At 56.5% G+C, this 24,612-nt stretch overlaps 1 protein-coding gene across 1 annotated transcript in view; it reads left to right on the top strand.

Moving 5' to 3' along the window:
- LOC116955978 (cadherin-13-like) overlaps positions 1-24,612 on the top strand; it is a 47,609-nt gene that overhangs the window by 15,007 nt on the left and 7,990 nt on the right. Inside the window, exons 2-13 of the mRNA XM_076053850.1 lie at positions 7,285-7,339; positions 8,121-8,158; positions 8,742-8,843; positions 10,041-10,196; positions 11,036-11,180; positions 11,434-11,618; positions 11,888-12,031; positions 12,708-12,890; positions 13,199-13,461; positions 14,698-14,843; positions 17,814-18,119; positions 22,701-22,983. Coding sequence (XP_075909965.1) covers positions 7,285-7,339; positions 8,121-8,158; positions 8,742-8,843; positions 10,041-10,196; positions 11,036-11,180; positions 11,434-11,618; positions 11,888-12,031; positions 12,708-12,890; positions 13,199-13,461; positions 14,698-14,843; positions 17,814-18,119; positions 22,701-22,983 — 2,006 coding nt within the window. The remainder of the gene's footprint in view (positions 1-7,284; positions 7,340-8,120; positions 8,159-8,741; positions 8,844-10,040; positions 10,197-11,035; positions 11,181-11,433; positions 11,619-11,887; positions 12,032-12,707; positions 12,891-13,198; positions 13,462-14,697; positions 14,844-17,813; positions 18,120-22,700; positions 22,984-24,612) is intronic.

The following is a 24,612-nucleotide window of genomic DNA, read 5'->3' as shown; positions in this document are numbered from 1 at the left end:
CGCGTGAAAGCTCTTCATCACGGACCGTCTGTGTTGCTTTATATGGTTTCCAAATTCTGCTAAACTCTGTTTGGTATGCTTCTCTCTCTCTCTGTGTCCCCTGTTGTGTCTGTGTTAGTTCCCCCTACTTTGGGTGTCTGTGTATGCATCCGGGGTTATGCGTTTCCCCTCTCTCGTAAATTGAGCTCTTCTGTACCTGATGATGGCTGCTTGTGTTGCAACCGAAACGTCGTACGCTATTATGTGATTTTATTATTCCTTATTTATACGTGACTTTACCGAAAAAAAACAAAGATACGTCCAGGTGTTTCACACGTGCCGGATGTCGACCGTGTTGATGCGAATGAGCAACTGGCGGTGTGTGTAGTACACATCACCACGGGGGGGGGGGGGGGGAGACAAAGGCGGCCGGGCGAGCGTGCGTGGTGCTGCAGGCCCCCCACCCATCGTGTGCCGTACCGCCCTTCACAGATGCTTTCTGCAGCTGCTCGCTAACGGCACTTGCCCCAACAGCCTGCGTAGGCTATACGGGGGATCTTTGTCTTTGATTGTGGAACCCCGCACGGAGGGATGAATGTTGGTGAACGTCCCAGATGTTCATTGGTAAGAACCGGTTTCATCACAAAGTGTCTCATCAGCAGTCAAGCTGTGCTGAGCAAATTCTGGTGAATATATAAATGTGTCGGTAAACCCGCCACCACCCGACACAGCCAACTGGCAAGGTTGTGTCACGCAAACAGAACGTGGCCAATTCGTCACTAGTACAGCACTAGTGTATAGTGTAGTGTATAGTGTAGTATACTAGTACAGCACTAGTGTGTAGTGTATAGTGTAGTATACTAGTACATCACTAGTGTATAGTGTAGTGCATAGTGTAGTATACTAGTACATCACTAGTGTGTAGTGTATAGTGTAGTATACTAGTACAGCACTAGCGTGTAGTGTATAGTGTAGTGTATAGTGTAGTATACTAGTACAGCACTAGTGTGTAGTGTATAGTGTATACTATTACAACACTAGTGTATAGTGTAGTGTATAGTGTAGTATACTAGTACAGCACTAGTGTGTAGGGTATAGTGTATAGTGTAGTATACTAGTACAGCACTAGTGTATAGTGTAGTGTATAGTGTAGTATACTAATACAGCACTAGTGTATAGTGTAGTGTAGTATACTAGTACAGCACTAGTGTAGTGTATAGTGTAGTATACTAGTACAGCACTAGTGTATAGTGTAGTGTATAGTGTAGTATACTAGTACAGCACTAGTGTGTAGTGTAGTGTATAGTGTAGTATACTAGTACAGCACTAGTGTGTAGTGTATAGTGTAGTGCATAGTGTAGTATACTAGTACAGCACTAGTGTGTAGTGTAGTGTATAGTGTAGTATACTAGTACAGCACTCCACCGGTAGTGTTGGAGAGCCAAACCACAACATTGACGATCTGAGTACGACGTTTCGACAGTAATTACAACCGGCTTCATCAGGCGACGGCCAGATTTGAGCCTCCGTGTTAAACCAATTCTGGTGAACTCCCCTGATGTTCATAGGCAAGGGACCGGTTTCAACATTCAGTGTCTCATCAGCAGGCTGGCCTCGCGTGGTGAGGTATGGCCAAAGAGCCCAGCCGTGACCAACACGGCGTTGGGGCAGGGCTTCATCCAGCAGTGTAAGGTGTACACCAACGTGTGAACTGAGAATCTAACCGGGGCTCTGCGAATGGCCGCACCGAGTGTCTCTGCAACACGTGGCTGGCCGGTGGGGACGTCACAGATTGTGATGACGTCAGTGTGTTGGGTGGTATGGGTCACCCCGTGCCCCTTATACATCTCAACGTTCGTCCTACAAAGTCTCATCACAAGGGAGAAACGCAAACAAATAGACACGAATATTTTGCCCGTATTGAAACGGCTGTAGGCCGTACGGCCTACAGCCGTTTCAGTACATAGAGATACAGGGAGACCCATAGAGATGCCTAGAGACATATATAGCTCCATAGAGGTAGAGAGATACCCATAGAGATGCCCTTAGACACATGTAATTACACATATATACAGGGAGACCCATCGGGATGCCTTGAAACATAGAGGCACATAGAGATATATACTGTACTGTCGTTTTCAGTTTAAAATTGATTTTTGTAAAGAAATTAAAACAGGTGAGAAACTAAGGAAGACCAGGATGAGGAGTTTCTCAGTTGCAAGAGCGAGCAGGTGGGTGAGTGGGTGGGTGAGTGGGTGGGTGAGTGAGCTAGCGGGTGAGTGAGTGGGTGGGTGAGCTAGCGGGTAGTGACTGAGTGAGCGGGTGGGTGAGCTAGCGGGTGAGCGAGCGGGTGAGTGAGTGGGTGGGTGAGCGAGCGGGTGAGCGAGCAGGTGAGCGAGTGGGTGGGCGAGCGGGTGGGTGAGCGAGCGGGTGAGTGAGCGAGTGGGTGGGTGAGCGGGTGGGTGAGTGAGCGGGTGGGTGAGCGAGCGGGTGAGTGAGCGAGCGGGTGAGCGAGCGAGTGGGTGAGCGAGCAGGTGAGTGAGCGAGCGGGTGGGTGAGTGAGTGGGTGAGCGAGCGGGTGGGTGAACGAGTGGGTGAGCGGGCGGGCGAGCGAGCGGGCGGGTGAGCGAGCGGGCGGGTGAGCGAGCGGGTGAGCGAGCGAGTGGATGAGCGAGCGGGTGAGCGAGCGAGTGGGTGAGCGAGCGGGTGGGCGAGCGGGTGGGTGAGTGAGCGAGTGGGTGGGCGAGCGAGCGAGTGGGTGAGCGAGCGAGCGCGCGGGCGGGCGGGCGAGCGAGCGGGCGGGCGGGTGGATGCGCGACACGGCGGCAGTGATTGATGGGTGGCGTGTTGTGTGGCTGGTTGCGTGACCTGACGGGTGCGAGCGAGTTCGTTCGAGTTGATGTTGCGCAGCCAGGCGAGCGAGTCTCTGGAGGCCGGGACGAGGAGTCTCGGTTGGCAAGGGTTGACCTCTGGGTCGCTGGGCGGGGAGGAGTCTCGTCATGCCTGGGAGACTTTCTGGGCACCCGTGTGTGATCTCAGCTCACTCCGCTCGCGTTGATTTTGTCTTCAGTTAAAGTGAACTAAAATATTCTTGGTGCTTTTGGTAAAGTCACGTTGAAGGGAAACAATAAAATAATGAAATATATGTAAAACAATACAATTCTCACGACGTTTCGACTGCAACACAAGCAGTCATCATCAGGTGTGAAAACCAACGGCTATATATTTTATTATTTTATTGTTTCCCTTCAACGTGACTTTACCGAAAGAACCAAGAATATGAATCACTGCAGTCACGAAAGCTTTAAAAAAAAAAGTAAACTAAACTGTTTTATTTTAGCAGGCAAGGACCCTGGCTTAGTTATGTATAGCTGTTTTACAGAAGCGACCTGGATATCACAAATGATAGCTCAACGAAGTGGTTTATCATCATCATCATCACGTGGACATTTCTAGCAGCCAAATACTCGAAAGCGCGCGGTCACGTTGGTTCTAAAATGTAGAAGGGAAAACACCGCAGGACCCAGATCAAAAATCTACGCGACCACGGGTAGAGAGAGAGACACGCAAACTCCAAATATACAGCGGGTATCGTCAGGGTCGGGATCGAACCCACGAACCACCTGCATACCACGCGAGGTAGTTAACATCTCATAGCCAATGGGATGATAAGAGACACCGCAAACTCCAAATATACAGCAGGTATCGTCATCGTCAAGGTCGGGATCGAACCCACGAACTACCTGCATTCAAGGCGAGGTAGTTAACATCTCATAGCCAATTTTGATGATGAGAGACACCGCCAACTCCAAATATACAGCAGGTATCGTCAAGGTCGGGATCGAACCCACGACCTCCTGTATACCATGCGAGGTCGTTAACATCTCATAGCCAAAGCGGCGCTGAGTGCATCTGGATGCGGGCGTGGAGTTGTTCCCGTGATGCCAGCAACGTGGAATCAATCACACGTGGGAATGTGGCTGTTTGGCTGCGTGTGTATCTTGTGTGTGTGTGTCGTGTGTGGTGCGTGGGGCTGTATGTGTGTGTCGTGTGTGGAGCTGTGTGTGTGTGTCGTGCGTGGGGCTGTGTGTGTGTCGTGCGTGGAGCTGTGTGTGTGTGTGGTGCGTGGGGCTGTGTGTGTGTGTGGTGCGTGGGGCTGTGTGTGCGTGTGGTGCGTGGAGCTGTGTATGTGTGTCGTGCGTGGAGCTGTGTGTGTGGTGTCGTGCGTGGAGTTGTGTGTGTGTGTCTTGCGTGGAGCTGTGTGTGTGTCGTGCGTGAAGCTGTGTGTGTGTGTCGTGTGTGGAGCTGTGTGTGTGTGTCGTGCGTGGAGCTGTGTGTGTGTGTCGTGTGTGGAGCTGTGTGTGTGTGCGGTGCGTGGGGCTGTGTGTGTGTGTGGTGCGTGGAGCTGTGTGTGTGTCGTGCGTGGAGCTGTGTGTGTGTCGTGCGTGGAGCTGTGTGTGTGTCGTGCGTGGAGCTGTGTGTGTGTCGTGCGTGGAGCTGTGTGTGTGTCGTGCGTGGAGCTGTGTGTGTGTCGTACGTGGAGCTGTGTGTGTGTCGTGCGTGGAGCTGTGTGTGTGTCGTGCGTGGAGCTGTGTGTGTGTGTCGTGTGTCGAGCTGTGTGTGTGTGTGGTGCGTGGGGCTGTGTGTGTGTCGTGCGTGGAGCTGTGTGTGTGTGGTGCGTGGAGCTGTGTGTGTATGTGGTGCGTGGAGCTGTGTGTGTGTGTGTGTGTAGCTGTGTGTGTGTGGTGTGTGTGGAGCTGTGTGTGTGTGTAGCTGTGTGTGTGTGTGTGGAGCTGTGTGTGTGTAGCTGTGTGTGTGTGGAGCTGTGTGTGTGTAGCTGTGTGTGTGTGTAGCTGTGTGTGTGGAGCTGTATGTGTGTAGCTGTGTGTGTGTGGAGCTGTGTGTGTGTGGTGTGTTTGTAGCTGTGTGTGTGGAGCTGTGTGTGTGTGTGTGGAGCTGTGTGTGTGTGTAGCTGTGTGTGTGTAGCTGTGTGTGTGGAGCTGTGTGTGTGTGTAGCTGTGTGTGTGTAGAGCTGTGTGTGTGTGTGTGGTGTGTGTGTATCTGTGTGTGTGTGGAGCTGTGTGTGTGGTGTGTGTGTAGCTGTGTGTGTGTGTGGAGCTGTGTGTAGTTGTGTGTGTGAAGCTGTGTGTGTGGTATGTGTGTAGCTGTGTGTGTGTGTGGTGTGTGTCTAGCTGTGTGTAGCTGTGTGTGTGGAGCTGTGTGTGTGGTGTGTGTGGAGCTGTGTGTGTGTGGTGTGTGTGTAGCTGTGTGTGTGTGGTGTGTGTGTAGCTGTGTGTAGCTGTGTGTGTGGAGCTGTGTGTGGTGTGTGTGGGAGCTGTGTGTGTGTGGTGTGTGTATAGCTGTGTGTGGTGTGTGTGTGTGGAGCTGTGTGTGTGTCGTGCGTGGAGCTGTGTGTGTGTCGTGCGTGGAGCTGTGTGTGTGTCGTGCGTGGAGCTGTGTGTGTGTCGTGCGTGGAGCTGTGTGTGTGTCGTACGTGGAGCTGTGTGTGTGTCGTGCGTGGAGCTGTGTGTGTGTCGTGCGTGGAGCTGTGTGTGTGTGTCGTGTGTCGAGCTGTGTGTGTGTGTGGTGCGTGGGGCTGTGTGTGTGTCGTGCGTGGAGCTGTGTGTGTGTGGTGCGTGGAGCTGTGTGTGTATGTGGTGCGTGGAGCTGTGTGTGTGTGTGTGGAGCTGTGTGCGTGGTGTGTGTGGAGCTGTGTGTGTGTGTCGTGCGTGGAGTTGTGTGTGTGTGTCGTGCGTGGAGCTGTGTGTGTGTGGTGCGTGGAGCTGTGTGTGTGTGTGTGTAGCTGTGTGTGTGTGGTGTGTGTGGAGCTGTGTGTGTGTGTAGCTGTGTGTGTGTGTGTGGAGCTGTGTGTGTGTAGCTGTGTGTGTGTGTGGAGCTGTGTGTGTGTAGCTGTGTGTGTGTGTAGCTGTGTGTGTGGAGCTGTGTGTGTGTAGCTGTGTGTGTGTGGAGCTGTGTGTGTGTGGTGTGTTTGTAGCTGTGTGTGTGGAGCTGTGTGTGTGTGTGTGGAGCTGTGTGTGTGTAGCTGTGTGTGTGTAGCTGTGTGTGTGGAGCTGTGTGTGTGTGTGTGTAGCTGTGTGTGTGTAGAGCTGTGTGTGTGTGTGTGGTGTGTGTGTATCTGTGTGTGTGTGGAGCTGTGTGTGTGGTGTGTGTGTAGCTGTGTGTGTGTGTGGAGCTGTGTGTAGTTGTGTGTGTGAAGCTGTGTGTGTGGTATGTGTGTAGCTGTGTGTGTGTGTGGTGTGTGTCTAGCTGTGTGTAGCTGTGTGTGTGGTGTGTGTGGAGCTGTGTGTGTGTGGTGTGTGTGTAGCTGTGTGTGTGTGGTGTGTGTGTAGCTGTGTGTAGCTGTGTGTGTGGAGCTGTGTGTGGTGTGTGTGGGAGCTGTGTGTGTGTGGTGTGTGTATAGCTGTGTGTGGTGTGTGTGTGTGTGTGGAGCTGTGTGTGTGTGGTGTGTGTGTAGCTGTGTGTAGCTGTGTGTGTGTGTAGTTGTGTGTGTAACTGTGTGTGTAGCTGTGTGTGTGTGTGTAGCTGTGTGTGTGTGTAGCTGTGTGTGTAGCTGTGTGTGTAGCTGTGTGTGTGTGTAGCTGTGTGTGTGGAGTTGTGTGTGTGGTGTGTGTGGAGCTGTGTGTGTGTGTAGCTGTGTGCGTGTAGCTGTGTGTGTGTGTCGTGTGTGTGTAGCTGTGTGTGGTGTGTGTGTAGCTGTGTGTGTGTGGTGTGTGTGTGTAGCTGTGTGTGTGTGGTGTGTGTGTGTAGCTGTGTGTGTGTGATGTGTGTGGAGCTGTGTGTGTGTGTGTGGAGCTGTGTGTGTGTGGTGTGTGTGTGTAGCTGTGTGTGTGTAGCTGTGTGTGTGTAGCTGTGTGTGTGTAGCTGTATGTGTAGCTGTGTGTGTGTAGCTGTATGTGTGTGTGGAGCCGCGTCTATGAACCCTGCGCCAGAGACCCCCCCCCCCCAAGTTCGATTCTCGCTCGCGGCCGCCAACACCGCCAGCGATTATCGGTCCTGGCTCTCTCCTAGGTCGACTCAGCCTTAAACACGAGTAACTGACGCTACGTGTAAAGTGACAACAACATCGCCACAAGGGAGACAAAGGCGGCCGGGCGGGCGTGGTGCTGGCCACCGAACCCAACAACCCCCTCGTGTCCCGTTCCATCCTTCATAGGCGGTGCTACTCTCAAACAGCACTTGCCCCCAACAGTCGGTGGGCTACACGGGGGACCTTTGTCTGTGTGGTCAATGGGTGTGTGATGCCTCTGTGTGTGTGTGTGTGCTGTCCGTCCGGGTGTGTTTCAGATCTGCCACGTGATCGAGTCTTTAGCACCGTACGCCCCACCACGATGCCTCCAAGGTAAAATCATCGTCGTCATCATCATGAGCCGTGGTCGATCCACTGCTGGATGAAGTCATCCTCCTCCTCCCTGAGCCACCATCGGCTCACCTCCAGTAACAGCCGTCTGCACCGTGCGCGCGCGCGCGCGAGCGTGCGGGGAGTGGTGGCGCAGCGGTTAGCGCGCTACGCCACGCTACGAACCCGGCGAGCCGAGTTCGATTCCCGCTCTACGGCCAATACCCAGTGACGGCTATCTGGCCCTCCCCTAGGTCGGCTCAGCCTCAGATGAGTACGCACTGGGGAGAGACAAAGGCGGCCGGGCGTGGTGCTGGACGCCCACCGCCTCGTGTGCCACAGTGCCGGCCTTCATAGGTGCTGCTGCTCGCTAACAGCACTTGCCCCTACAGCCTGTTACAGGCTACACGGGGGATCTTTGTCTGTGTCTGTGCCGGTCTTAATTGTGGGGAGCGGTGGCGCAGCGGTTAGCGCTGCGCTGCGCTACGAACCCCGGCGACCCGAGTTCGACTCCCGCTCACGGCCACCAACACCACCGGTGACGATTATCTGAACCGGTCCTGGGCCCTCCCCTAGGTCGACTCAGCCTCAAATGAGTAGCCGGTACGGTGTGTAGTAAACATCGCCACTGGGGAGACAAAGGCGGCCGGGCGTGGTGCTGGACGTCCACCCCCTCGTGTGCCGTGCCCGCCTTCATAGGTGCTGCTACTCGCTGACAGCACTTGCCCAGTTTATTATGGAGGCTACACGGGGGATCTTTGTCTTTGTCTCTGTGTGTGCTCAGGATCTGCAGATCCGTCTGACAGGCTGGGCTGTGAATGGGTGAGTACCTCCTCAAATCACCATGGTAACGGTGGTTGATGGTGATGATGATGGTGGCGATGTTGATGATGTTGATGGTGGCGGTGTTGGCGGTGTGGGGAGATGGTGGCGATGCTGATGAAGTTGATGATGATGGCGATATTGATGGTGATGTTGATGATGATGGTGGCGATGTTGATGATGGTGGCGGTGTTGGCGGTGTGGGTAGATGGTGGCGATTTGATGAAGTTGATGATGATGGCGATATTGATGGTGATGTTGATGATGTTGATGATGATGGCGATGTTGATGGTGATGTTGATGATGATGATGTTGATGATGGCGGCGGTGTTGATGATGATGTTGATGATGATGGCGATGATATTGATGGTGATGTTGATGATGATGTTGATGATGATGATGTTGATGATGGTGGCGATATTGATGGTGATGTTGATGATGATGGCGATGTTGATGGTGATGTTGATGATGATGTTGATGATGGCGGCGGTGTTGATGGTGATGTTGATGATGATGGCGGCGGTGTTGATAGTGATGTTGATGATGATGTTGATGATGGCGGCGGTGTTGGTGGCGTGAGCAGGCGGCGCCGTTCAATGCCAGGAGGAGCAGGAGAGCCATCTTCGCCCCTGAGCTCCTGGTATCCGAGAATCAGCGGCCACCGTTCCCACGTCGCATCGGAAAGGTCTGCCCCCCCCCCCCCACCCCTCTCGCTCTCCACACAAAACTCAGGGTGGTGTAGTGGCGGGGGAGGGGGGGGGGGGTTCTAACCACTTAAAAAAACCGGTAACCGTTTTGAGAACCGAACGTCAAGCAACGAACGCAACCGGTCCGGGGCACGCGCGCGGACGTGCAAATAATCCACGACATAACCACACGGGGCCTATTCTGCCAGCGTCCAAGTATGAAAAAGCAAGAACAGCTTTTACCCCTTCCTGGCAATAATCCACGAGGCCGTTCCGACCCACCGACTCGTTCTTCTCGATAACGACCGCGCCGCACCCTAAGATCCCTCCAACGCGCCGCCCGCGTGCGTGTTGGAGAGCCGGGAAATGAACGGGACCTGCAGGGGGCTAAAGGCCCCGTCACTGGGCAGGTTGGTGGGTGGATGAAGGCCAACTTGAAGAAGAGAGTTTTCTTTTGTTTTTTTTAAACGGCGCTAACGACTCCGATTTATCGAGTGAGCACGAAAGCGTTCTTCCGACGCGGCAAGTGCCCGGCCACCGCCTCGTCATGATCACGCATAGAAACGCGCGTCTGGATTATTTTAGATATCTTTTGCTGCGATAAGTTTCCACGCGTCGATATCAGCCACCTCGTTTGAGCTCTCATTTGCGGTGGCCAGGCCGCTTCTGAAAAAGAAGCGGACAGCTCAGTCGGGGCCTTACCTGGCACGATAAGAAAAAATATAGTTTAGTTTTATTTGTTTGTATTTTTTGTAATATACTTTTTTTTACCTTGCCTATACTTTGCACTCCTGTCGTATTTTTGTATTGTTTGTTGTTGTTGTGTGTATGCGCATGTACACACACACGTGCACACGCACGCAAGCACGCGTGGGTACGTGCGTGCGTGTGCACGTGCGTATGACGAGTCTTGCCGCGGATACCGCAGCCCGCGCAGCAAGACTTGTGGTACGCACGCACGCACGCACGTACCTACGTGTGCGTGCCTACATGCGTACGCACGTAGGCACGCACGTGCGCCCGAATGTCTATTCGTCAGTGTTGCGGTGGGGGAGGCCTCCGTAAAACGACGCGAGCGGGGCAAGGGGGGGGGGGTAGGTGGGGGGGTGCTGGTTCCTCTTACGTCGCGGCCCGATGACGACGAGGCGCGGATCGCTTTTTAAAAAAAATCGCCCGAACCTCCCGGGCCACCCCAGGTGTGGAGGACGAGCAACGCGGAGGATGGCCACAGGTTCACGCTGTCCGCGTCGGGCAGCATCGAGGACCCCACCCGGACGTTCTCCATCGACGCGGCGTCGGGCGACGTCTACGTGCTCCGCGCCCTCGACCGCGAGCGCAACGCCACCCACCAGGCGCGGCATCCCCACGTGTCCCCTCCTGCTCCTCCCCGCCCCGTCCTCGCCGCTTCTCGTCCTCGCCGCTTCTCGTCCCGCGTTATTGATCGTCAATTGTTTCCGCGCGACCTCTTTCCTGGTTATCCTCCATTGCTACGCCTCCCCTTCTGCGGTTCTCTTCGTCATTCTCAATGTCCTCCCATCTCAATGTCCAATTCGATGTCCTCCCATCTCAATGTCCAATTCAATGTCCTTCCATCTCAATGTCATTCTCAATGTCGTCCCATCTCAATGTCCTCCCATCTCAATGTCCAATTCAATGTCCTCCCATCTCAATGTCCAAACTCATTGTCCTTCCATCTCAATGTCCTCCAATCTCAAATGTCCTCCCATCTCAATGTCCAATTCAATGTCCTCCCATCTCAATGTCCTCCAATCTCAATGTCCTTCAATCTTAATGTCCTCCGATCTCAATTGTCTCCCATCTCAATGTCCTCCCATCTCAATGTCCTCCCATCTTAATGTCCAATCTCAATGTCCTCCCATCTGAATCTCCTGCCATCTCAATGTCCTCCCATCTCAATGTCCTCCCATCTCAATGTCCAATTCAATGTCCTCCCATCTCAATGTCCAATCTCAATGTCCTTCCATCTCAATGTCAATCTCAATGTCCTCCCATCTCAATGTCCTCCAATTTCAATGTCCTCCAATCTCAATATCCTCCCATCTCAATGTCCAATCTCAATGTCCTCCCATCTCAATGTCCTCCAATCTCAATATCCTCCCATCTCAATGTCCTCCCATCTCCCCCCCCTCCCTGCCCCTCTGCCGCCCCCCCCCCCCCACATCCCCCACAGCTGACGGTGTCGGTGATGAACCGCTCGGGCGACGTGGTGGAGGGTCCCACCGTGATGCTCGTCCACGTGCTCGACCAGAACGACAACCGCCCGCGCTTCCAGCATGAGCCCTTCCACGCGCAGCTGCCCGAGCACGCACCCCGCGGTAACGCGCGCACTCACACACAAAGACAAAGGTCCCCCATGTAGCCTCAACAGACCGTTGGGGCAAGTGCTGTTATTATATATGTGTATTTCGAACTTCTTTCGCAACGTACGCAGTCAACCGGAGCTTATCGGAGGTGTGATGGACACATTCACGGAGACAAAGATCTCGCGTATTGAGATTGAAAATGTTTTGATCGGTCGAGGGAATATGCCTCCCCCCCCCCCGCCCCGCACTCCCTCCGTGTACGCAGGTCACCACGTGATCCACGTGGAGGCGGATGACCCGGACAACCCGGAGACGGGGAACGCGGAGCTTCGCTACTCGCTGGGGCCTCCGCGCCCACCGCCCGCCAACCGCTCGGCCGTCAGCTTCGCCATCGACCCCCTCAGCGGCGACATCACGACGACCTCCGACCCGCAGCTGCTCGACCGCGAGGTGCAGCGATTGGCGAGCCCGGCAAAAAAAGCGGAGATCGCCGCCAACGGCAATTGCCGGACTCCACGATAGCCTTGCCCATTTTCAACGCCGACCTTTGGCGTTCCCTGCCGCGATGTCGCACTCGCACACCGCACATATATTTACCAGGGCGGCCCGCGCGGCCATTCGCCGGGCCCCGAACCGCGAATCCTCCCCCCCCCCTCCCAACGCGCCGTGACAGCGGCCACCGCGCCGTCACCCTGTCTCCCCACCCTCACCGAGTGCAGGCGCTGGCCACGCTCACCTACGAGCTGGTGGTGAGCGTATCGGACATGGCTGGCGGAGACTCGGGCCTGGTGAGGAGCAGCACGGTCACCGTCACCATCGCCGACATCAACGACAACCCACCCGTCTTCCACCCGACCACGCGGGTACTGGACCTTCACCCCCGGGGACACCCCGGGGACACCGTGGGGATACCCTGGGGACACCACGGAGACACCCCAGGGACACTGCGGGGACACCGCGGGGACACCACGGGGACACCCCGGGGACACCCTGGGGACACCACGGGGACACCCCCTCCCTCACACCGTCTCCTCCTCCGCCCCCTCTCCCCATCTCCCGTCTCGTGTGTATCTCCTCGTCTCCCCATCTTCTAGCTCACACTTTCTCCTGCTGTCTCTCCAGCGGCTCCGCCGCAGTGGCTATGAGATGTTAACTACCTCGCCTGGTCTACAGGAGGTCGTGGCTTCGATCCCGACCCTGACGCCGGCTATATATTTGGAGTGTGCGTGTCTCTCTCTTTTTCTCCCCGTGCTCGCGTGGATTTTTCTCCGGGTCCTCCGCATTTTTCCCTTCACGCGAATAGAATCGACGTCGCCACGCGTTTAGAGAATTTGGCCGCTGCTCTAAAATTTCCACACGATGACTATAAGCGGCCGCTTCATTGGGTTATCATTTGTGAGAGCCAGGCCCCCCTGTGAAAAATAGTTACATAGTAGCTCAGCCGTGGGCCTTACCTGGTAAAATCCAAAAGAGTTTATGGTTTTATAATTTTATCTCCCCCCTTATCCCCCCCGCGCCCCCCCCCCACCACCGGGGCAGTTCGAGGTGTCCGTGGAGGAGAACGTGGTGAGGCCTCTGCTGAACCTGACGGTGCGCGACGTGGACGAGCGTGGCAGCGCCAACTGGGAGGTCTCCTTCTCCATCATCAGCGGCGACACGGACGGCACGTTCAACGTGAGCACGCGGCCACACAGCAACCGCGGCATCCTCGGCCTGGCGCAGGTAACGCGGCTCACGCACCGCCACCGCCACTACCACTCCAGCACCACTACCACCACCTCCCCAACCACCACCACCACCACTACGTCCCCAACCATCACCTTCCCACCACCACCACCACCAATTCCCCAGCACCATCACCACCACCTCCCCAACCACCACCGCCTCCCCTGCCCCACAACCACCTCTCCAGACCCACGACCCCCCCAACGACCACGTCCCCACCGCCACCACCACCACCACCACCACCGCCGCCACCACCACCACCACCACCACGCTCGCTAACACAGCACTCCCCCCCCCCCTCCCAGCCGCTGGACTACGAGACGTGGCGCGTGCACGCCCTGCTGGTGCGCGCGGACAACCTGGCCCCACTGGTGCCCCACGTGCGCCTCCCCCACGCGTCGACGGCCACCATCGTGGTGTCGGTGCTGGATACCAACGAGCCGCCCGTGTTCCACCACGGGCCCAATGCCACCGTGGTGGCGCTCCAGCAGGAGGGCCTCCGGCCGGGCGCCACGGTGGCGCGCCTCAACGCCAGCGACCCCGACCACGCGCAGCAGCAGATCGTGCGGTGAGGGCCGCGGGGAGGCCGCGGTTTTGGCGACGGCGGCGATGGGAGGCGGTGGACGCGGTAGCGCGAGAGGGGAGTGGCGGTGCCGGAGGAGAGCGGCGGTGTTAGCGGTTAGCACCACGCGGCGCTGCGAGCCGCCGCGATCCGAGTTCGATTCCTCGCTCTGCGGCCAACACCCGGTGACGATTGCCTGAACCGGTCCTGGGACTCCCCTAGGTCGACTCAGCCTCAAAGAGTATCTGCTTCGGTGTCTAAACATGACTACTTGAGAGACAAAGGCGGCCGGGCCTCGGTGTTGGCCACCCACCCCCTCGTGTTCCGTTCCGGCCTTCGTAGGTGCTGGCTAACAGCACTTGCTCCTACAGTCTGTTACAGGCTACACGGGGGAACTTTGTCTTTGGTGTGGTGGATGTGGTTGTATGGGAGCGGTGGTGGTGGCAGTTGCGGTGTCGGTGGTGATGGCGATGATGGTTGTGGAGGTGATGGTGGTGGTAACGTCAGATTATGTTTCACGTTAACTCAATCTCTCTCTTGCTATTATCGTGTTTCTCTCTGTCCCCGTGTCTCACAAATTCTGGCTCTCTGCGCCCCCGTGTCTCTCTCTCCGTGTCTCTCTCCGTGTCTCACTGTTCTGTGTCTCTCTGACTCCGTGTCTCACTGTTCTCTGTCTCTCCGTGTCTCACTGTTCTGTCTCTCTCTCCGTGTCTCTCTCCGTGTCTCACTGTTCTCTGTCTCTCTCTCCGTGTCTCACTGTTCTGTGTCTCTCTCCATCCCCGTGTCTCACTGTTCTGTCTCTCTCCGCCCCCGTGTCTCTCTGTCTCCGTGTCTCACTGTTCCGTGTCTCTCTGTCTCCGTGTCTCTCTATCTCCGTGTCTCTCTGTCTCCGTGTCTCTCTGTCTCCGTGTCTCACAGTTCTGTCTGTCTGTTCTGTGTCTCTCTGTCTCCGTGTCTCTCTGTCTCCGTGTCTCACTGTTCTCTGTGTCTCACAGTTCTGTCTGTCTGTTCTGTGTCTCTCTATCTCCGTGTCTCTCTGACTCCGTGTCTCTCTGTCTCCGTGTCTCTCTATCTCCGTGTCTCTCTGTCTCCGTGTCTCTCTATCTCCGTGTCTCTCTGTCTCCGTGTCTCTCTGTCTCCGTGTCTCACAGTTCTGTCTGTCTGTCTCCGTGTCTCTCTGTCTCCGTGTCTCTCTGTCTCCGTGTCTCACAGTTCTGTCTGTGTGTCTCTCCGCCCCGGCAGCTACTCGGTGCTGAGCGACCCGGCTCGCTGGCTGCGCGTGGACGCCCTCTCCGGCGTCGTCACCACCACCGCGGTGCTCGACCGCGAGTCGGTCCACGTCAACCACGGCCACGACTACGAGGCCACGTTCCTCGCCACCGACAATGGCACGTGGGGGGGCACGTGGGGGGTACACGTGGGGGGGGGGGCAGGGGGAGACACGGGCACATGGAGACGTGGGGGGCACGTGGTGGGTACACGTGGGAGGGGGGGGCAGGGGGAGACACGGGCACATGGAGACGTGGGGGGCACGTGGGGGGTACACGTGGGAGTGGGGGGCAGGGGGAGACACGGGCACATGGAGACGTGGGGGCGCAGGGACGCGAGGTTGCGAGCAGCAACCTCGGAGTCAGCCTGACTGTAGTTATCTCCACCACCTCCACCACCACCTCAATCACCTCAATCACCACCACCTCAATCACCACCACCACCACCACCACCTCCACCACCACCTCCACCACCACCACCACCACCTCCACAACCACCTCCACCACCTCAATCACCACCACCTCCACCACCACCTCCACCACCTCAATCACCACCACCTCCACCACCTCAATCACCACCACCTCCACCACCTCCTCAATCACCTCCACCACCTCCTCAATCACCACCACCTCCACCACCAACACCACCTCAATCACCTCAATCACCACCACCACCTCAATCACCACCACCTCAATCACCACCACCTCCACCACCTCAATCACCTCAATCACCACCACCACCTCAATCACCACCTCAATCACCACCTCAATCTCCACCACCTCCACCACCACCTCAATCACCACCACCTCAATCACCTCCACCACCACCACCTCAATCACCACCTCAATCACTACCACCACCTCAATCAATCACCACCACACCTCAATCAATCACCACCACCTCCTCAATCACCACCACCGCCTCAATTACCACGTCATGGCTCCTGTGACCCAGCGCTGTCGATGCAGCAGACAGGGTTGGTGGATCACGCACAGATGGGTTGTGAAACTCCCTTCCCGTGGGTGGGTGTCGAGGAGGAGCCGTACCCCTGACAGGTAGCACGCGGTGGTGGTACAGCAGCAGCAGCAGAGTGTGTGGACTCATCGCCGTCTGTTGATTCCATCGGTACGGGGGTGGGGATAGAGCGTTGCCCCCTCGCACAAGGCGTGGCCTCCGCACGTGAATAATAAACACGACTCGTCCTCGTCATCAGCATCATCATCGTTAATTGTGCGCTGCAATCATCTTGCAGACAAACGCCAAAATGTGTCAGCTTCAGGGGCAGGGCCCTCTTCAACTCGAGTCCTGTGACTCGGCAGCGTGGCTCCACTCGGCAAACGAGCGGAAGACTCAAAATAAAAGCCATAATAACAATCTAAATGAAACTAACAATTTAACAATTTTTTTTCTCCGAAATGTTAACAGGTAAAGGCCCACTGCAGGGATGCAGCTCTCTCCCACACGCGACCAGGCCAGCACGAATGGTTGGCCCAACGAGACGTGGCTTTGTCATCGTGCGGGAAATTGATAGTAGCCCAATAATCTTAAACGCGTGCGGGGGGAGGGGGAGGGTGCGGGGAAAAATCCACGCGACTACGGGGAGAGACACACGCAAACTCCAAATATACAGCAGCAGGCGTCAGTCGGGATCACACCCACGACCTCCTGCACACCAGGCGAGCTAGTTAACATCTCCTAGCCACCGTGATGATGATGATGATGAGAGAGACACGCAAACTCCAAATAAACAGCAGGCATCGTCAGTCGGGATCGCACCCACGACCTCCTGCACACCAGGCGAGCTAGTTAACATCTCCTAGCCACCGTGATGATGATGATGATGAGAGAGACACGCAAACTCCAAATAAACAACAGGCATCGTCAGTTGGGATCGCACCCACGACCTCCTGCACACCAGGCGAGCTAGTTAACATCTCCTAGCCACCGTGATGATGATGATGAGAGACACGCAAACTCCAAATAAACAGCAGGCATCGTCAGTTGGGATCGCACCCCACGACCTCCTGCACACCAGGCGAGCTAGTTAACATCTCCTAGCCACCGTGATGATGATGATGATGAGAGACACACAAACTCCAAATATACAGCAGCAGCAGGCGTAAGTCGGGATTGAACCCACGACCTCCTGCACACCAGGCGAGCTAGTTAACATCTCCTAGCCACCGTGATGATGATGATGAGAGAGACACGCAAACTCCAAATAAACAACAGGCATCGTCAGTCGGGATCGCACCCACGACCTCCTGCACACCAGGCGAGCTAGTTAACATCTCCTAGTCACCGTGATGATGATGATGAGAGACACGCAAACTCCAAATAAACAGCAGGCATCGTCAGTCGGGATCGCACCGACGACCTCCTGCACACCAGGCGAGCTAGTTAACATCTCCTAGCCACCGTGATGATGATGATGATGATGAGAGAGAGACACGCAAACTCCAAATAAACAGCAGGCATCGTCAGTCGGGATCGCACCCACGTCCTCCTGCACACCAGGCGAGCTAGTTAACATCTCCTAGCCACCGTGATGATGATGATGATGAGAGAGACACGCAAACTCCAAATAAACAGCAGGCATCGTCAGTCGGGATCGCACCCACGACCTCCTGCACACCAGGCGAGCTAGTTAACATCTCCTAGCCACCGTGATGATGATGATGATGAGAGAGACACGCAAACTCCAAATAAACAACAGGCATCGTCAGTTGGGATCGCACCCACGACCTCCTGCACACCAGGCGAGCTAGTTAACATCTCCTAGCCACCGTGATGATGATGATGATGAGAGAGAGACACGCAAACTCCAAATAAACAGCAGGCATCGTCAGTCGGGATCGCACCCACGACCTCCTGCACACCAGGCGAGCTAGTTAACATCTCCTAGCCACCGTGATGATGATGATGATGATGAGAGACACAAACTCCAAATATACAGCAGCAGCAGGCATAAGTCGGGATTGAACCCACGACCTCCTGCACAGCAGGCGAGCTAGTTAACATCTCCTAGCCACCGTGGCACCCAGTCACGATGACCCCCCCCTCCCCCCGCCGCCCCCACCACCCCGCAGGCCACCCGCCGGCGTCGTCCACGGCCACGCTGTTGCTGCGCCTCTCCGACGAGAACGACCACGCGCCCGCGGTGTCACCGGCGTGGGCGCTCGTGTGCACGGGGCGCGGCTCGCTCGCCAACCGCTCCCTCGCCACCCTCGTCGCCTCCGACCCCCACGACCTCCCGGGCAACGCGGGGCCGTTCACCTTCCGGCTGGGCCACCGCGCGCAGAGCGCGGGGCCTGCGCAGCGCCTCCTCGCCCTCCTCGGGGTGCCCACCGAGGAGGAGAAGCTGCGCCTCAGCTGGCGCCTCGACGTCGTCAACGGTGAGGCGGCGATGGTGGCGGCGGCGATGGTGAAGGTGGTGCTGGTGGTGGTTGCGGACGGTGCGACGATTGTTGACATGGTGATTGTGATGGTGGGGGCGGCAGCGGCGATGGTGGCGGCGGGAGAGATGGTGGCGATTGTGGTGATGGTAGAGACGGCGGTGGTGGTCATGGTGGTGATGGTAGTGGTTGTTGAAATGGTGGTTTTGGTGATGCTAGAGGTGGTGGCAGTAGAGGTGGTGGTGTTGATGGAGAGGCTTGCGGAGCCCCAATGTGGTTTCAGGAAAGGTCGGTCCTGCACAGATGCCATATTTTCTGTCCGTCTGCTACAGCAGAGGTGTAGGGAATTCCAACAAGACCTACATCTCTGCTTTATTGACCTGGTCAAGGCCTATGATACCATCAGTAGGCCTGGGCTCTGGGTTGTTCTTCGTGCTTTCGGAGTCCCTGACTCTCTGCTCACCATCATTAAGGACCTTCATGATGGTGAGCAGGCCCGGGTAAAACTACGTGGCCGGGAGTCAGAGCCATTCCCTGTACACCTTGGGGTGCGACAGGGATGTCCTCTGGCTCTCACATTATTTAACATCTATTTTGACCACGTAGTTCGTGAAGCCTTCAATAGCTGTACCGGGGGAATCTCCATATGGTACAGATATAATGGGAGGCTGATCGATGCCCGGGTGCAGTCAAGAGAAGGTTCCCTATTGCTAAACCATGTTATGTATGCCGATGATTTGGTAATAGCTGCTCATTCAGAGGAGGAGTTAGAGACGCTGCTGCTGAGACTGGAGCGTGCCTCTAAGAGATGGGAACTTACTATCAGCCCCACCAAAACTAAGCACCTGCCTAGGTATTTTGTACCATCGGACACCCACCCCCACAACTCTCAATCGGTGATGGGGCAGTTGTGGAGAGAGTGGAGAGTTTCCCATACCTGGGCAGTGTGCTCATAACCGGTTCCGGTTTGACAGCAGAGGTCTCACTCCGAATCAGTCGAGCGGCATTATATTTTCATCGATTGCGTAACGCTGTGTGGAAGCCACCTGGTCTGTCGCTCCGCACGAAGCTTCGGGTCTTCTCGACCACAATCATTCCCTCCCTTCTCTACGCTTGCGAAACGTGGACCCCCCTAATGGAACATCTTCGCCGGTTAGAAACATTTAGGCTGGCCTGCCTACGATCCATCCTGGGTTTAACCAGACTGGATTGTGTGAGGAGCTCACATATGCTTGAAAGATCTGGACAAGCTCCATCGGTGAGCTCCTCCGACAGGCAAGGCTGCGTTGGCTGGGTTATGTAGCCTGCATGCCCAGCCACCGCACGCCTAAACAGCTTTTGTTCGGCTGGATCGAGGGGGCTAAACAGGCGCGGCATGGCTTAGAAAAGAGATGGAGTGAAGTGGTGCAGGAGGATGTGGAGCTGAGTGGACTTGCCGATGACCGGTACCAGCGGTGTCAAGATCGGCCTCTGTGGAGGAGGCTTGTGAAGGACGCTACTGGGCAGTTGGAGGCAGTCGCCCTCCAACAACAACGGAGGGAGGAGGAGCGACGCTCACAACAACGAGCGGAGCGCCGGGTGGCTAAAGCACAGCAAGTTGGCACAGTAGGGGGCACAGGTGGTGCATCAGCCAGTCATCTCAGTCAGTCGACCGGTGGCACCTGGGTCTGTCCCATGACCTCCTGCCAGCGGGCGTTCGACACTTCACGTGGCCTCAACGTGCACATAGCCTGGCACAAGCGTCGTGGTGACGTCACCGCCACTTCGTGGCAAATGGTGGTTGTTGTTGTTGATGATAGGTAAATAAATTCCCTCACCACCATCACCGACTTCACCACCACCATCACCAACAATCACCACTTCAACATTTCCCCAAAACCTGGGGAATTGTTGTACAAATGCAATTTGAACTTATATACATTATATTCTGTGGGTCTTTCGGTAAAGTCACGTTGATAGGTTCAAAGAAAATAACAAAAAAAACTACGACGTTTCGACCGCAACACAAGCGGTCGTCATCAGGAAAAAAGAAAGTTGAACCTATCTACGTGACTTTACTGAATTCCTGCAGTTACGAAAGCTTTAAGTCAAGATTGATATACTTTATATAAATACACTTATTTAAGACACCACAGTGATGCGATGTGATCTCCCACGCCTGGTACGCCCTGACGCCTGCTGCTGTATGTTTGGAGTTTGCGCGTCTCTCTCTCTCACCATCATCATCACGGTGGCTAGGAGATGTTAACTACCTCGCCTGGTGTACAGGAGGTTGTGGGTTCGATCCCGACCCTGACGCCTGCTGCTGCTGTATATTTGGAGTTTGCGTGTCTCTCTCTCTCTCTCTCATCATCATCACGGTGGCTCGGAGATGTTAACTACCTCGCCTGATGTACAGGAGGTCGTGGGTTCGATCCCAGACCCTGACGCCTGCTGCTGCTGTATATTTGGAGTTTGTGTCTTTATCTCATCATAATTACGGTGGCTAGGAGATGTTAACTACCTCGCCTAGGATACAGGAGGTCTTGGGTTCGATCCCGACCCTGACGCCTGCTGCTGCTGTATATTTGGAGTTTGTCTTTATCTCATTATAATCACGGTGGCTAGGAGATGTTAACTACCTCGCCTGGTGTACAGGAGGTCGTGGGTTCGATCCCGACCCTGACGCCTGCTGCTGCTGTATATTTGGAGTTTACGTGTCTCTCTCTCTCTCTCTCATCATCATCACGGTGGCTCGGAGATGTTAACTACCTCGCCTGGTGTACAGGAGGTCGTGGGTTCGATCCCAGACCCTGACGCCTGCTGCTGCTGTATATTTGGAGTTTGTGTCTTTATCTCATCATAATCACGGTGGCTAGGAGATGTTAACTACCTCGCCTAGGATACAGGAGGTCTTGGGTCGATCCCGACCCTGACGCCTGCTGCTGCTGTATATTTGGAGTTTGTCTTTATCTCATCATAATCACGGTGGCTAGGAGATGTTAACTACCTCGCCTAGGATACAGGAGGTCTTGGGTTCGATCCCGACCCTGACGCCTGCTGCTGCTGTATATTTGGAGTTTGTCTTTATCTCATCATAATCACGGTGGCTAGGAGATGTTAACTACCTCGCCTGGTGTACAGGAGGTCGTGGGTTCGACCCCGACCCTGACGCCTGCTGCTGTATATTTGTAGTTTGCGTGTTTCTCTTTCTCCCCGTGTGATTTTTTTGTCTCTCTCTCCGGGTCCTCCGGTTTTTGACCCTCCACATTGGAGACACGCGCGCTGAGATTACGTCGATTCATTGGCTGCTGTGAAATTCCGCACGATGGCGATGAGCCCAAATTTCGTTTGCCAGCTGTCATTTGTTAAGGCCAGGTCGCGTCTGAAAAATAAACTAACAGCTCAGTGGGCAGTACTTGTTAAGAAAAATAAACTAACATCTTAGTTTTGACAATAGGGTTTTCCCCCAATTTTTTTTGGCAACAAAACAGGTGTTAAGTTGTTAAAACACCAAAATAAAAACCTTTAATAAGGAATCACGTCTGCATTAACCGCAAACGCTTGCGGTCAGAATGCAAACAAAACACACGCTCTGATAATCTACGTGGCATTGTCTTTGAAGCTGATTGGTCCACACCAGAGACAGCTTTTCTTGTGAGCCTCGTCTCAAAGCGGTGTTAAGAGACCAGAGGACAGCGCCACAAGGCGCACACAGCACAAAGAGAATGCCACTGTCAGAGAAATGCGAGCTCGGGGTGATCATCTACATCATGGTAGCTATCCTAGTTTTATTAGCATGTATGTTTAAGTGATGTGTTTACCTTTCCTATACCTTGTACTCTCATTGTGTACCGTGTTGTTGTTGTTGTGACGTTCTGAGCCCGTGCTCCTACTGGACATCTGTGAAAAAAGAGCTTCATAGCTCATCGGATTCCTCCTCCTGTATGAATAAAGATCTCCCTCCCCCTCCTCCTTCCGCCCCCCCTACTCCTCCCACCACCTCACTCCTCCTTCCCCCCTCCTCCTTTCTCATTCACCTCCTCCCTCCCTCCTTCTCCACCCCCCTCCTCGCCCATCCTCTTCCCCCCTCCTCCTTCCTCCCACCACCTCCCCCTCCTCCTTTTTCTTCCCCCATTCCCCTCCTCGGCCATCCTCCTCCCACCTCCCTCCTCCTCCTCCCACCACCTCACTCCTCCTTCCCCCTCCCCCCTCCCTCCTCCTCCTCCTCCTCCCACCACCTCACTCCTCCTTCCCCCTCCTCCTTTCCCATTCCCCTCCTCGGCCATCCTCCTCCCACCTCCCTCCTCCATCCCCTCCTCCCCCCTCTCCTCCCCCTCCTCCTACCACCACCCCCTCCCTCCACCCCCTCCCCCTCCTCCCTCCTCCCCCTCCTCCTCCTCCCCCTCCTCCTCTTCCCCCTCCTCCTCCTCCCACCACCACCTCACTCCCCCCCCTCCTCCTCCTCCCACCACCACCCCCTCCACCTCCTCCTCCTCCCCCTCCCCTCCTCCCCTCCCCTCCTCCTCCTCCTCCCCCTCCTCCTCCTCCCACCACCATCTCACTCCCCTTCCCCCTCCCCCCCCCCTCCCCCACACACAGAGACGCACGCCGACCTGGTGTCGCTCTCCGAGGTGTCCCGGGGCCAGCACCTCGTCCCCGTCAGCGTGGCCGACTCGGGCCGCCCGCCACAGACCACGCTGCTCGTGTTCAACGCCTCCGTGTGCTCCTGCTCACCGCCGGCGGCACGCTCGGGCGGCGCGGCGCAGCCCCTCGACTGCAGCTCGGGGGCCCCGGGGGGACCACGGCGGTGGCTCGGCGCCGGGGGGGCCGCGGCAGCGGCGCTCGTCGTGACCGCACTCCTCGCGCGGGGGGGTGGTGACAGGTGGGCTGGCTCGTGGGGGGGGGGGGGTGGTGACAGGTGGGCTGGCTCGTGGGGGGGGGGGGTGGTGACAGGTGGGCTGGCTCGTGGGGGGGGGGGGGTGACAGGTGGGCTGGCTGGCTCGCGGGGGGGGGGGGTGACAGGTGGGCTGGCTCGTGGGGGGGGGGGTGGTGACAGGTGGGCTGGCTCGTGGGGGGGGGGGTGGTGACAGGTGGGCTGGCTGGCTCGTGGGGGGGGGGTGGTGACAGGTGGGCTGGCTCGTGGGGGGAGGGGTGGTGACAGGTGGGCTGGCTGGCTCGTGGGGGGGGGTGGTGACAGGTGGGCTGGCTCGTGGGGGGGGGGTGACAGGTGGGCTGGCTGGCTCGCGGGGGCGGTGGTGACAGGTGGGCTGGCTCGTGGGGGGGGTGGTGGTGACAGGTGGGCTGGCTCGTGGGGGGGGGGGGGTGACAGGTGGGCTGGCTGGCTCGCGGGGGGGAGGGTGACAGGTGGGCTGGCTGGCTCGTGGGGGGGGTGGTGACAGGTGGGCTGGCTGGCTCGCGCGGGGGGGGGGGGGCCGTGAGGCTCGCAGCGAGAGACAGAGACTCGTATAGGGAGCCGTAGACTCCATCCACCCGCACCCCCTTGCGCCCCCCCCCCACCTGCACCCCCTTGCGCCCCCCCCCACCTGCACCCCCATGCGCGGGGAGTGTTTCACCATTGCTACCGACGAGCACACACGCACACGCGCTTGCACACACACAAACACGCGCACACACAAACACACACGCACACACACACACGCTTGCACACACAAACACACACGCACACGCGCGCGCTCACACACAACAACAACCGCCATTCGCCACTAAGTGGCGGTGACGTCACCACGACGCTTGTGCCAGGCTATGTGCACCTTGAGGCCACGTGAAGTGTCGAACGCCCGCTGGCAGGAGGTCACGGGGCAGACCCAGGTGCCACGGGTCGACTGACTAAGCTGACTGAGATGACTGGCAGATGCACCACCTGTGCTCCCTACTGTGCCAACTTGCTGTGCTTTAGCCACCCGGTGCTCCACTCGCTGTTGTGAGCGTCGCTCCTCCGCCCTCCGTTGTTGTTGGAGGGCGACTGCCTCCAACTGCCCAGTAGCAGCAGCAGCGTCCTTCACGAGCCTCCTCCACAGAGGCCGATCTTGACACTGCTGGTACCAGTCATCGGCAAGTCCACTCAGCTCCACGTCTTCCTGTACCACATCACTCCATCTCTTCTCTAGCCCGTGCCGCGCCCGTTTAGCCCCCTCGATCCGGCCGAACAAGAGCTGTTTCGGCATGTGGTGGTTGGGCTTGCGGGCTACATGACCCAGCCAACGCAGCCTTGCCTGCTGGAGGAGCTCACCGATGGGACCTTGCCCAGATCTTTCAAGGATTTGTGAGCTCCTCACACAATCCAGCCTTGTTAAACCCAGGATGGATCGTAGGCAGGCTAGCCTAAATGTTTCTAACCGGCGAAGATGTTCCATTAAGGGGGTCCACGTTTCGCAAGCGTAGAGAAGGGAGGGAATGACCGTGGCGGAGAAGACCTGAAGCTTAGTGCAGAGCGACAGACGAGGTAGCTTTCACACAGCGTTACGCAACCGATGAAAAGATATTGCCGCTC

Source organism: Petromyzon marinus, chromosome 63, assembly GCF_048934315.1.
Source record: "Petromyzon marinus isolate PM22_M1 ecotype Great Lakes invasive population chromosome 63, UKy_Petmar_22M1.pri1.0, whole genome shotgun sequence".
NCBI classification, from domain to species: domain Eukaryota; kingdom Metazoa; phylum Chordata; class Hyperoartia; order Petromyzontiformes; family Petromyzontidae; genus Petromyzon; species Petromyzon marinus.
The sequence above is the reverse complement of the archived record's forward strand: the minus strand, read 5'-3'. Positions and strand labels throughout refer to the sequence as shown.